The following is a 13,099-nucleotide window of genomic DNA, read 5'->3' on the forward strand; positions in this document are numbered from 1 at the left end:
CGGACGGCTGCTGCTGGAGATGGCCGCAAGGCTGGACCTTGTAGTGGCGAACACGGGAGACGTACCAACGTACAGACGGCCGGGATTTGGAGACTCCATCCCGGACGTAACGATGACGACGGACAGAACTCTGCCACGGTTAGGGCGGTGGCGGGTGCTCGAGGGCTACACGGCCAGCGATCATCAGTACATCGCCTTCGAAGTGGCAGGAGAGACAAGGACGACACGGACGAGGACACGGCACCCCCCGCGGTGGAACGTAGACAAACTCGACGTACTGAAGTTCTCGGCGGAGCTGGCGGCAGCGCCGGCCCCAACTACCGACGTCCCCCCAGAGCTGACTGGCCGGCAAAGGGCGGAAAGACTGGCGGACGAGACGGCCAAACTGACGACGCGGCTGTGCGACAGCACAATGCCAAAACGACGGTACGGACGTAACAGACTACCACAATACTGGTGGACGGACGAGATAGCCGAGCTGCGGAAGAGTTGCCTGGCGAAACGACGACGGGTTACGAGGGCTGGAGGGAGACCCGAGAGGGAAACCCTTCAGGCCGAGTACAAGACTGAACGGAAACGACTGACGTACGCCAATAGAGACAGCAAGACGCGATGCTGGAAGAAGCTCTGCGAGGAGGTGGACCGCGACCCCTGGGGTGCCGGTTACAAAATTGTGACCGGTAGGCTGGGGGCCCGGATCCTGCCAGAACTCAAGGATGCTGAAACCGCACGACGGATCGTCGACGGACTGTTCCCGACGCACCCGACGCGTACGGACGCGACAGACGACGACGAGACGGCGGCGCCCCCCGTCTTCACCGCCGAGGAGCTCGTCGGAGCGACCAAAGCAATGAAGAGGGGTAAGGCGCCAGGACCGGACGAGGTACCGGCGGAGGTTCTTCGGCTGGTGGCGAGCCTGAGGCCGGAGATACTCCTCGACCTCTACAACACGTGCCTTACGACAGGGACATTCAGCGACCGGTGGAAGGTGGCGAGGCTGGTCCTTATCCCAAAGGGTAAGGGTGACCCCAGCACGCCGTCGGCCTACCGGCCGCTGAGCTTACTGGACACGACAGGGAAACTATACGAACAGCTTCTGCGACCACGACTTACGGACGCGATACGGGACGGCGGAGGCCTCTCTGACCAGCAGTTCGGCTTCCAGAGGGGTCGATCAACGATTGGAGCGATCCAAGAGGTGGTTGACTCCTTCCGGTCGACAGACAGACATTGCCACGCTGTGCGACCCGTCGCGCTGCTGGTGACACTTGACGTTAAGAACGCCTTTAACTCGGCCAGGTGGGTGGATATCCTAGGGTCGCTCAGAGGCGACTTCGGGGTCCCGCCTTGCTTGCTCCGAGTTGTTGAAGACTACCTTCGGAACAGACGACTGACGTACGAAAAGACCGAAGGCCAAGTGACGCGACAGATTACCGCGGGGGTCGCTCAAGGTTCCATACTAGGACCCAACTTTTGGAACGGGATGTACGACAGCCTGCTCAGACTGGAGCTCCCACTCGGCGTTCGCCTGGTCGCTTACGCTGACGACGTGGCGGCAGTGATAGTCGAGCGAACCCCAGATCTGGCACAATACGCACTGAACCAGACGATGAGACGAGTCGGACGGTGGATGACTGACCACGGACTGCAACTCGCGACGGAAAAGACAGAACTGGTGCTTCTCACCAGGAGACGAATACCGACGACATTACGCATGACGGTCGGGACGGACGAGATCGAGACCAGAGGGGAAGTCAAGTACCTGGGGGTGACCCTGGATACGAAGATGACCTTCTGGCCTCACATACGACGAACGGCTTAGAAGGCGGCTGAAAGGATAGCATCCCTAAGCCGCCTGATGGCAAACACGAACGGACCGAGACCAGGGAAACGGAGACTTCTGATGTCGACGGTGAACTCGATCCTCCTCTACGGTGCGGAGATCTGGGCAGACTCCCTGAAGACTGAGAAATACTGTCACGCAATGACGACGGTACAGAGACGAAGCGCGTTGAGGATCGCTTGTTCCTATCGGACGGTCTCAGCACAGGCCGTTCTGGTGGTGGCAGGCGTGATTCCCATAGACCTTCTCGCGTTTGAGCGCAAGAGGGTCTACGGAAGAGACGCGGACGTGACCCGACGGGACGCGGCAAAGACGGAAAGAGACGCGACGATACAGACGTGGCAGGAACGGAGGACGGAAGAAACAACGGGAAACTGGACGAGACGACTTATTAAGGACCTGAGACCGTGGATCCAGAGGGGGTTTGGGGATGTGAATTTTTACGTCACCCAGCTTCTGACGGGCCACGGCTACTTCAGACGCTACCTACACAACCTGAACCGAGTACGGACGCCTAACTGTACGTACTGCGGACACGAACGAGAAGACGCGGAACACACGTTCTTTGAATGTGACCGCTGGACAGAACTAAGACATAGACTGGAGACGGTCGTGGGAGGCATCACTCCCGACAACGTTGTCGGGGTGATGCTCCATAGTACAGAAAGGTGGCAACTTGTTGCCACCTACACAGAGACAATCCTACGACGTAAGAACGCGGACGGCTGCCTGACGTAACGCAACTGACGGACTGCCGGCACGGGACGGACGGACGGACAGACTGACGAGACACACACCGACAGAGCTCCCAGCTACAAGTAATATCACCATAGTTCCTGGCTGGAAGCGTTGCACAGGAGGTGGCGGTTTAGTGGGTAGGCCACCCTGGAGTCCCACATCCGCGCTAGCCCGTATGACTGGCGCGAATCCGTAACTTGGATTCCGCAACTCCTCGGAAAAAAAAAAAAAAAATAATAATAATAATAATAAATATTATAATTATAATAATTATTTTTATTATTAATTGAGGCCTTTTAATAACCATAATTATAATTATTAATTATTTTTATTCATGCTTAAAATTATTTAATTATAAATAATTTTGCTGCGAAAAACCTGAAAACATAAAAAAAAATTCGTCGCGTGACGTTATATGCGAGTTTCTCAGGCATCGCGCTAGTTTCATTTTTTTCCAGGCCTCGCTTTTGGCTTGGCTACTCACGCACGTGCTCAGCTTAGATGTGTTAGTACACATGCTGGCCGGTCGACGGGAGAATATTAACGCGTGAGAAGAAGCGATCTTCGGCCGCCGTCGACTATTTTCGAGTAGCGTCGGCACCGCCTGTTCACGGACACACTAGTTGTGATTGTGTGCGCTGTGGGTAGAGAGTCGGAGAGGTGGTAACTCCTATCCACGATCTGGCTGCACTGATTGAGGTACCGCGTGAATATCTGCACGGATTAGGGAAACCCAAGAAAAACCCAATCAGACCTCGTCTTAACAGTATATTCTTTCGCTTTACGTCCGCTATATATTAGTGTGTTTTGTGATGTTGTTTGATTACGCTTTGTGATGTGTATATTATTTCGCTGTCGTGTGTTATAATTATGTGTTTCGCCAACTAGAGTTACACTTTCCGCAAGGTAAGATGGACATATCTTTAATTTAATTTTATGCACAAATGTAAGCGTATTTAAAGTAATTCGCTGTTTAACATTAAAGAAATGTAAAGCATTTAACAATTGTTTGATCGGTGTAAATTTACTACATCTAATTATCGCTCGCATCGCTCGATTTTGCACTTTTTGCAATGAATCAAGTTCAGTTTCACCAATGCTCAAGAAAATCGTAGAACAATAGTCAAAGTGCGGGGCAATCAGACTTTTATAAATAATAGTCCTCGTTAGCGGCGACACAGAGTCTCCAATTCGGAACAAAAAATTTACTTTTTTAGCAATTTTTTTAATTGTATACTTTACGTGTTCTTTAAAGTTTAAATGCTTGTCAATAATTATACCAAGGTATTTAATTTCATCCACATTTTCAATTAAGTTATTTTCAATTTTTATATTACATTTAAAATTGTAACCAGAGGTTCGCACTCCCCTCATCAACATGAATTTAGTTTTAGCAACATTTAAACCTATCATGTTTCTGTTTAGCCAAATAGATACTTTATTTAAATCACAGTTAATCTGCTTCTCAATGTCAATGGAATCAGAGCTACTATAATATATTATTGTGTCGTCCGCAAACATTTTATAGTTACAACATTTTAATTCTCTTTTTAAATCATTAATATAAATCAAAAAGAGAAGTGGGCCCAATATTGAGCCTTGTGGAACACCATATTTCGTCTTTCTCTTTGTGGAGATCACATTGTTAGACTTTACTTGCTGAGTGCGCTTAGTCAAGTAACTTTTGAACCATTTTAGCACATTATTTTTAATACCGCATTTGTTTAATTTTTTTATTAATATATTTCTGTCAATTGTTTCAAACGCTCTCTTAAAGTCCAGAAATGCAACGCCAGTTTCTAATCGATTATCACAGTTAATTTTCCATTCGTTTAATACATTTTGCAAGGCAGTTTCGCAGAAATGACTTTGCTCTGGCACTAGAATATTATTATCATCTAAATATTTAACTAATTGCTTATGAACTACAGTCTCTAGTATTTTCTCAAAGGTCGGAAGTACATTTACTGGTCTGAATCACTCGCATTTATTGTATTTTGTACTTTTTGAATAGATGTAATTAGTGAATTTTTCCAATCAGATGGAAATTCACCCATTTGCAATGAAACATTTACTAGATTAACAAATTGATCGTCAATATAAGTCCACGCTTCTTAATTATTTCCGCATTTATTCCATCTTCGGTACACGCTTTGTTTTCCAGTTTATTTACACTTTCGGTCAATTCTTTTATCGTAACTTTACTAAAGTTAGACCACCTATCATTACTACTATCATTAGTTGGTACATTATCACAGTTATTATTATTATTATTTTGATTAGAATTTAATATTGCATGGTTAATTTCATTTATACTGTTGATAAAAAATTTATGAAAATTATCAGCAATATCTTCATCCTTATCACAGATTTTATCATTAAATTTTACTTCACTTATGCTACTTTTTGATTTTTTACTTACAATTTTCTTTAAATGTTTCCACAACTTTTTACCTCTTTTTTGTTTTTATCAATTACCGTATCATTATACTCTCTTTCCTTTAGCTTAATCAATTTAGGTACTTCATTTCTAATTTTTTTAAATTTCTTCCAATCAGTTTCATGAGTAGTTTCTTTGGCACTTTTATATAATTCATTTTTCTTATGTTTTAAAGCTTTTATTTCGTCGTCGAACCATTCTTTACTCTTTCACATATTAATTACTTCAAGTTTAGTCAATGGAACAACTTTGTTTAACATTTGTTCAATTGATCCGATCATATTATTGGCCATACTGTTTACATTGTTGTCATCAGATTTATCTATCCTATTAATCATCTCATTTCAAATTTTCACAAATTTAACATTATCAAGTTTTTTAAAATTTCTGCCAATGAAATAGTTTTGTTTACTTGAATTATGTTGATTTTTGGGTAATTTAATACTTAGGATGTCATGGTCAGTTATTTTTATGGAATCCCAAACGTCACAATTTAAAAATTCATTTGAAAAGGCTAAATCAATCATTGTTTGTGAATTGTTAGTAACGCGTGTAAACGTAGGGACATAGTTCTTTAGTCCCATTTTACCCATTATTGATTGAAGCTTGGTTAAATGGTAAATATTTTTACTAATGTCAATATTTAGATCTCCCAGTAAGATAAACTGTTTATTTTCAGTAAAATCATTTATAATTTCTTGTAAAATATCCATAAAGAGTGCATCACTCGTACTTGGTGAGTGATACACTACTGAAATAGTTATCTCATTCAATAATTGAACAGAAAACGTAAAGTTCCACGTGTTAGAAGAATAGTTTTTATTATTAATTATTTTAAATTGCGAGTCATTTCTAAAGTAAACAAGAATGCCGCCCGTAAATTTATTTTCTGAGTTTACTCTTATAAAATTATAATTATCCATAATTAATTCTGAGTCATTTATGTCGTCAGTTATTCTGGCTTCTGTTAAGCAAACAATTAGAGGTTTCTTGTCAATCATTAAGTGTTCGATTTTGTTTTTATGTGCTAAATAACTTCGTGCATTGAGATGTAATAACATTTCATGTGGCTGTAATTGCTAATTACTCTCTTCTGCTCTTTTCTTATAGCTCTCAGCAATTCTAATATAAATAGGTCAACTTTTGTCAAAAGCATTGTGCTTGTCATCATAAATACTATCATTATTCTTCATCATATTTTTATGCGCACAATTAGTGCATTTTAAAGTGCAGTTGATTGGCCTGTTTTGCTGCTGTGTGCACCTTTAAATTTGCCACAAGTGACCTCGCCCTTACAATCATTCGCGTAATGGTTAAACCCGCAACATTTAAAACAATGTGCTCAAAACAACGTTAATGTGCTCAATCACTTTGCACTGTTTCCATCCAATGGAAACTTTTTCCAAAAATAGTAAAACTTTTTGTAACTCGGGATTTACCTCAACAATTACGCTGAACTCGTCTTTCTTGGTATACCCAATTTGCTTGAAAATTTTCATCTCTACTTTTTGGCAGTACTCGTTCAATTGATTTTGTTTGACAATGTCATTGATTAATTGTTCATTTTCCAACGTCGCTTCTTCGCCCTCAATGTAAAGAATTTTAACAAATTTCTTTTGAGCTTTAGGAGCTTGAACTTTAAACTCTTCTCTGATTTTTTCTTCAAAATCCTTTTGTAACTGTTCTTCGTCATTAACATTTTTTAAATGTGACAACAACCGTTCCGTTCTTTTTCTCTATAATATTTTTAACTCCGACTCCAAGATCTTTAATATTAATATTACCTTTCACGTTGTTCAAATTCTCGTTTTTTTTGACACCGTCTTGGGCGGCAGTGTCGACCTTTACAGGCTTTACAACAATCACTACGTCTTTTCTTTTATTTTGAACGACATTAGCATACGACGCAACACCATTACTATTAACTTGAACGTTATCATCAATATTGTGCAATTCTACATTTTCATTTATTAGTTTATTTACAGTTTGTTTCAAGCTAACAATTTCGCTTTGCAGCTCGTCAATTTTATCCGATAGTGGGCGTACCTCGGCCCTAATTGCGTTTAGAATTAGCCGCCTTAGTACCTCCTCGTCACCGGCGTCGCTGCTGTCTATCCATGAGTCTTCAAGCCCCATCTCTCGTCTCGTTCTCTTGTTTCGGTTGCCGTCTTGTTTCTTTTGCTCGGTCTGCCCGCATGTGCCATCATCGCTGTTTGACACCGTATGAGTCCCGTCGCATTCCATTGGAGTTGTTGTCTCTTTTTTTTCTGTTTTATTTGAATGGTCACAAAGTTGTTTTCGCATTCCACCATTTCGCCCTTTTCGTTCTTTGCTTTGTGATATTTGACACAGGCTGGGTGATATGCCTCGTCATACTTTTCTCACACACATGCAATTATTTTCAACTGCTGCTTGTCTTTTGCACAAATGTATTCTCCTTCGTTCTTATCATTCATTTTTCATCAGTGGTTCGACAACTCAGTATCATGAAGTGACCGAAGTTCCGTAGCACCCCGTGTTGATTGCCACTATCAGATACCCAGAGCCCCGAAATGATTGTCAATTCAAACCCATTGAATGTGTCGTGCTGATCGTTACACAATAAAGACGTCTGCGCAGTAAATCGGCGCATGGCACTGTCGAAACCGTTTATTGCGAAATTGAAACATGAAAGTGGAAAAACTTGATAACAGACCGAAAAATGCACTCGCGAGTCAGAAATGACGGCTACTGATAAATTCTTGAATTAGGCATCTGATGAGCCATAGAAAATAAAAACTGATCCTTCCTTCTCGAGTGAATTGAACGGGTTTACAGAGGTCGACGTGACATACGTTGAACCGCTGAGAGAGAGAAAGAGAGAAAGAGAGAGAGAGACAAGCGTTTATTAAAAATGCCCTTGAGCAATGTGCCCCCTAAGGACAACACAAATGCGCTGAACATGAACAGCTCTCTATGAAGAAAAACAAAAAATAAAATAAAATAAAATAGAATAAAACAAAATAAAAATAGAATAAAATGAAATATAAATAAAATAGAGTGTTATATAAACATACAACAATATATAGAAAATATTTAAATCAAATTTGCGCTTATTGAATAAAATTAAACAGTATTACTGGCCAAATATTCCCTAAGTTTTAGCTTAAAGACATTTACGGAAGATGATTCGCGAATTGAGGTAGGCAATGTGTTCCAGAGGACACAAGCCGATACAAGAAACGATCTTTGGTATACAGTTGTTCGGTGTAAAGGAACAAACAGCAGATCCTTTTGGTCACCTCTAGTGAATCGGTGACGTATTGCTGACAAGAAAACCAACTCATCAGAGATATAACTAGGTGACCCGAGACTCATAGTATTGAACAGAAAAGTTCCCAACAGGTACTTTCGCCTATCAGCCAAATCAAGCCATCCAAGCATACGGTAGTATGGGCTGATATGCTCAGATTTGTGCACATCAAATACGAATCGCACGCAAGAATTGAGGGCGCGCTTTAGCTTAAGCTCCAGACCAGCTGTTAAATCGCAATAAACTAATGCACAGTAGTCGAAAAGAGGTAAAATTAGCGAGTTTACCAACGAGGACCGCAGGCGAGTTGGCAGAAGTTCTTTATTGGATTTTAATTGCCAAAGAGTATTATGCACTCTCCGCGAGATAAACAGCACGTGTTCCGACCAAGTCAGAGTATTGTTAATGATAACACCCAGATTATTGGCCTGGACGACGTACGGGATAACCTCATCTTTAACCCGGATAGGAGGAACATACGATGATTCAATTGAGCTGCGGTACCGAGCACTGCTAATTATGAGTGCTTTCGTTTTAGAGGTATTGAGTGATAGCATATTCTTCAGCATCCAGTCATGGTTCATCGCGACGTCCTTGTTAACTCTCTCCACAGCCTGAGGAAGCTCATCAGGATAACAATGTAAATATATCTGTAAGTCATCCGCATATATCATATGCTTACAGTGTTTCAGCGCGAGGGGCATATCCTTAATGAAAATAGAGAAGAGGAGAGGCCCTAGAACAGTACCCTGAGGTACACCGCATGACACATCTTGCCATGAAGAGAGATTGCCGTCATGTCCTACAGTAGCCTGTTTTCTGTCGCATAGATAAGAGGGAAACCAATTCAAGGCCGAGCTAGATAATCCAAGGTCCGCAAGCTTAGTGACAAGGAGTGGATGGTTTACCATATCGAAAGCTTTTCTTAAATCGAAGAGGACAAGCACTGTGCATTTCCTATCATCGATGGCACGCCTTATATCGTCGGTGACCCTAATAAGTGCAGACTGCGCACTCTACCCCTTCCTGAATCCCGATTTGTACGGATCAAGATGACCATAAAGATCAAGATAATCAGAAACTTGGTCGAAGACTATTCGCTCGAGCGATTTGAAAAGTGAGCAGCCAATGGATATAGGCCGAAAGTCCTGCTTACTACCAGGGTGTTTAATCTTTGGAATAGGACGAACAAGCGAGCTTTTCCAGAGTGTGGGATAGACACTGTTTGTCAACGAGAAGTTAAATATATCAAGTATAGGAAGGAGTATAGCAGGCATGCATAGTTTCAGAAAGGCAAGTGGAATAGCATCAATGCCCTTAGCATTAGATTTTGACTTGAACAAATTACGCATAAGACATTCCGTAGTTACTGAATTAGAATAAAAGTTACCGTCTCTGAAGGGTACAAGGCGCGACGTCATTGTAGCTAGTTTATCCACAGTGCTGGCATGCCTGTCGCGTTCAAAAGGTTCAGCGAAAAAGTTGTTCAGGTCTTCTAGAGATACATTCCCAGGCACATTGTCTTCATTCGATTTGGCTATTCCAATACTCCGAAGTTCGCGCCATATTGACTTCTGATCTTTGAGTCCTCTAAACTTCGACGTGTAGTGTTTGCTTTTTGCAGCTAAAATCATGGCTTTGACACGACCACGCAGGACTCGGTATTTATCTCTGACGACAAGTGATCTAGTTCTCCGGAATGCTTTGTAGAGAGCGTCCCGCTCTCTCATGAGCGTCTTAATATTGTTATCCAGCCAAGGAGCTGGAGGACGCCTTAGCTGGGCTTTACGAACTGAAGCATGTTTATTTATTGTCTCTCGTACGAAAGTATTTAGTAGGTCAACTTTGGTGTCAATCGAGGTAGCAGTGAATACCTGCGACCAGTCGCAGGCTTCAATGTCAAGTTTAAAGGCTTGGGAGTTAAGGAGCTTGAAGTCTCTATATATGATTTCGCGTGGTTCAATCTTATCAGAAATAGACAGAAAACTGACACTAATCAGGTCATGACTTGATAAAAAGGCAACAGGTAATTGTGAATAACCCGAGACTTTGGAGAGGTCATTAACCGCGCAGACGTCAAGCCATGTACTGTTTGTAGCAGTGTGATGCGTCGGGCAGTAAGGAACAATATCCATACTCACACTTAAAAAAAATGACTTAAGATTATTAGCATCAAAGCTATTCGAACACAAGTCTGCATTAAAGTCACCCATGACAATATTACTTTTATAGGCTTGACTGTACTGCAGGAAAGCTTCCTCAAAGTCTGACATGTAACCAATCTTAGGCGGACGATACACTACGCTGAAGGCCAACTTAGACCTACATGCGCTGAAAATTTCAGCAATTAAAATCTCCGGCCTTGCAGAATAGGCAGAAGAGGAGCATACAAGAACTTTCGCCTTCAATGATCTATGTACATTGTAACGCTAAATTCTGTTACCCTCGGATGAGGACTTACCGTATGACACTTTGGCGCGATTCTCTACTTATCCGCAATATCAACTATAACAAAATAATTACGTTGGGCGCCAGACGCGTTAGCGTCGATTTTCAAACAATAATGCAAATCAATAAAATTAACACAAAACCCGTTGTATGGCTGGCTAGGCACAGGTACGATCGCGTCCATCCCGGTAGAGTGGCGGAATTCAAGGCAGCTAACAGTAATTCCAGAATTAAAGAAAATAACAAAATAAAGAATAAACTCCAGGCAAAAGGAAAATGAACAGGTCAATCGTTCATATATTGTCGAGAAGGTTACATGATTGAGACAGGCAAATAAGATGGTATTGACAGCGGTAGTTAATAAAATAAATAATCGTTGTTCACAAAAATTTCGGTAGAATAGCAGTAAATGGTAGTTTTAAACGAGAGACGGTAGTTAACAGAGTAAAATGAACGTAGGTCAGGAGATGCGATATAATGCAAGAGTTGACTTAAAACTACACGTCATTGGGTGACGTGATCTTACCCAAGTTGCAAATGATGCTACGAAAATTATTATTCTGTCAATTAGAACGAGAGAACTTTACTGCGATCGGTAGAAAACAACGAGACGATAGTTCGATAGATGATACGACAAATTTACCATAAATTATGACCAGTAAGAGAGATTGACATTCAGTAACAATTTACCCCGTCAGCAAACGATCGACTAGATAGCCTTCGGTAGAATTATTCAGAAACGGTAGATTCGACGATTTAGAATTATTACGTACTTGAGGAATTGAATAATGAATTCCTAAACATAACTTTTGAGAGAATACAAAATACAAAATTATGAGAGTGAGAGGATTTCGGAGAGTTTACAAAATAGAGAAATACACTAAAATACACCGCAATACAAAAGAATAATTCACAGAACTTAATTTAACAAAATACAGAGAAATAAATAACAGGCAAAAATAATATGAAATTGCCAATAGCAATAAAGAAAATGTGCGTTAATATCTAGGGCTGATTTTACGCTCGCTTGTACTCCAAGGAACTCGATATGTGATACAATAGGCACAAAAATAAATCAAAATATAATAAGCGATAACAGAAATAAAATATAAAGCACACTACTATTACAAAAAAGTATAAAATGAAATATAAAGCCAATAGGGCTCAAAATACGGTAGAAAGAGCAGAAGCAGGCTAATAGAGATTCACAAATAATCAGAAAAATCATAAATACAAGAGAAGCAATTATTTGGCAGTTACGAGGTCGCTCAGATACGAAAATAATAAATTACTGAAATCATGCAGTCACACGGCGGCTTACTGCAACTTTAAGCCGTGGACCATGATTCACACAAAACTGGCATCACACGATGCAAACAAGAAACAATAAATATAATATTAATGACCGAAATCATGCAGCCACACGGCGGCTTAGTGCAACTTTAAACCGTGGACCGTGATTCATACAAAGTCGATAAATACCAGAAGAAAGAATAGAAATTATGAGCAACTTCGTAACGGTACAATTCAAAGGCAGAAGCCTTACCTTGGCGGTTGACTTCAGGCACACAAACTGACTCTAATTTAAATGAAACTTAGAATAATAAAACGAAAGTAGAAAGGAAGGAAAGGACTTGAATTCACAGGAAGAAGTTAAGGGACAACATCACTGTGACGGCTTCAAAAAATCGATTTTTTGAAAACCATCTAGAAAAATCTAGAATATATTTAAGAATAGAATGCCGTTGGTCCCAGGTCGAAAAAATAATTATTTTGGGAGATGTTAAATATTTTGTGGAGCGGTGTAGCGCTCCGTGACGCTCGGAGTCCCGCGCCGCCTCAGCAAGCGGTAATATTTCTGAATATCGCCATAAGCCGCCTCTTCCTAAGGAAGTATTGCAGGCAATTACGCCAGTGTATGAAAATTTGAGCAGAGACGATTTGCTGGAGCGTTGTTTGGGCAGCTTTACGCAAAACAATAACGAAAGCTACAACAAATCAGTTTGGGCTATAGCCCCCAAGTGTCAGTCCGGGAGCAAAAGAATCGTAGATATTGCCGCTGATATCGCGATATTATTATTCAACGATGGCCTGAGAAGCCTGATGAAAGTTATGGAGACGTTGGGGGTAACCATCGGCCCGAATTGTTTCAATTTATGCGTTGAAACCGACGCAATGCGGATCAAGCAGGCGGAGCGCTCGCTCACGGAGGCTGCAAAAGAGGCAAGAAGAGCTTGTACAAGTTCGAGAAAAGATGCTGGGGACCTCGATTTGCTTCTTGAAGGCCAGATGTATGGTGCCGGAATCGCTGATTAGGTAAAAAATTTTTTTTCCAATT

The 13,099-nt window shown here is 41.6% G+C and overlaps 1 protein-coding gene across 1 annotated transcript; it reads right to left on the minus strand.

Annotated features, from left to right (window-relative positions):
• Positions 1-9,329: 9,329 nt before the first annotated feature.
• Positions 9,330-10,586, minus strand: LOC124185533. The gene has a single exon (XM_046576406.1). The coding sequence runs from the start codon at positions 10,584-10,586 to the stop codon at positions 9,330-9,332; it is 1,257 nt and encodes a 418-aa protein (XP_046432362.1).
• Positions 10,587-13,099: the final 2,513 nt, after the last annotated feature.

This window comes from Neodiprion fabricii, chromosome 6 (assembly GCF_021155785.1).
Source record: "Neodiprion fabricii isolate iyNeoFabr1 chromosome 6, iyNeoFabr1.1, whole genome shotgun sequence".
Lineage (NCBI taxonomy): Eukaryota > Metazoa > Arthropoda > Insecta > Hymenoptera > Diprionidae > Neodiprion > Neodiprion fabricii.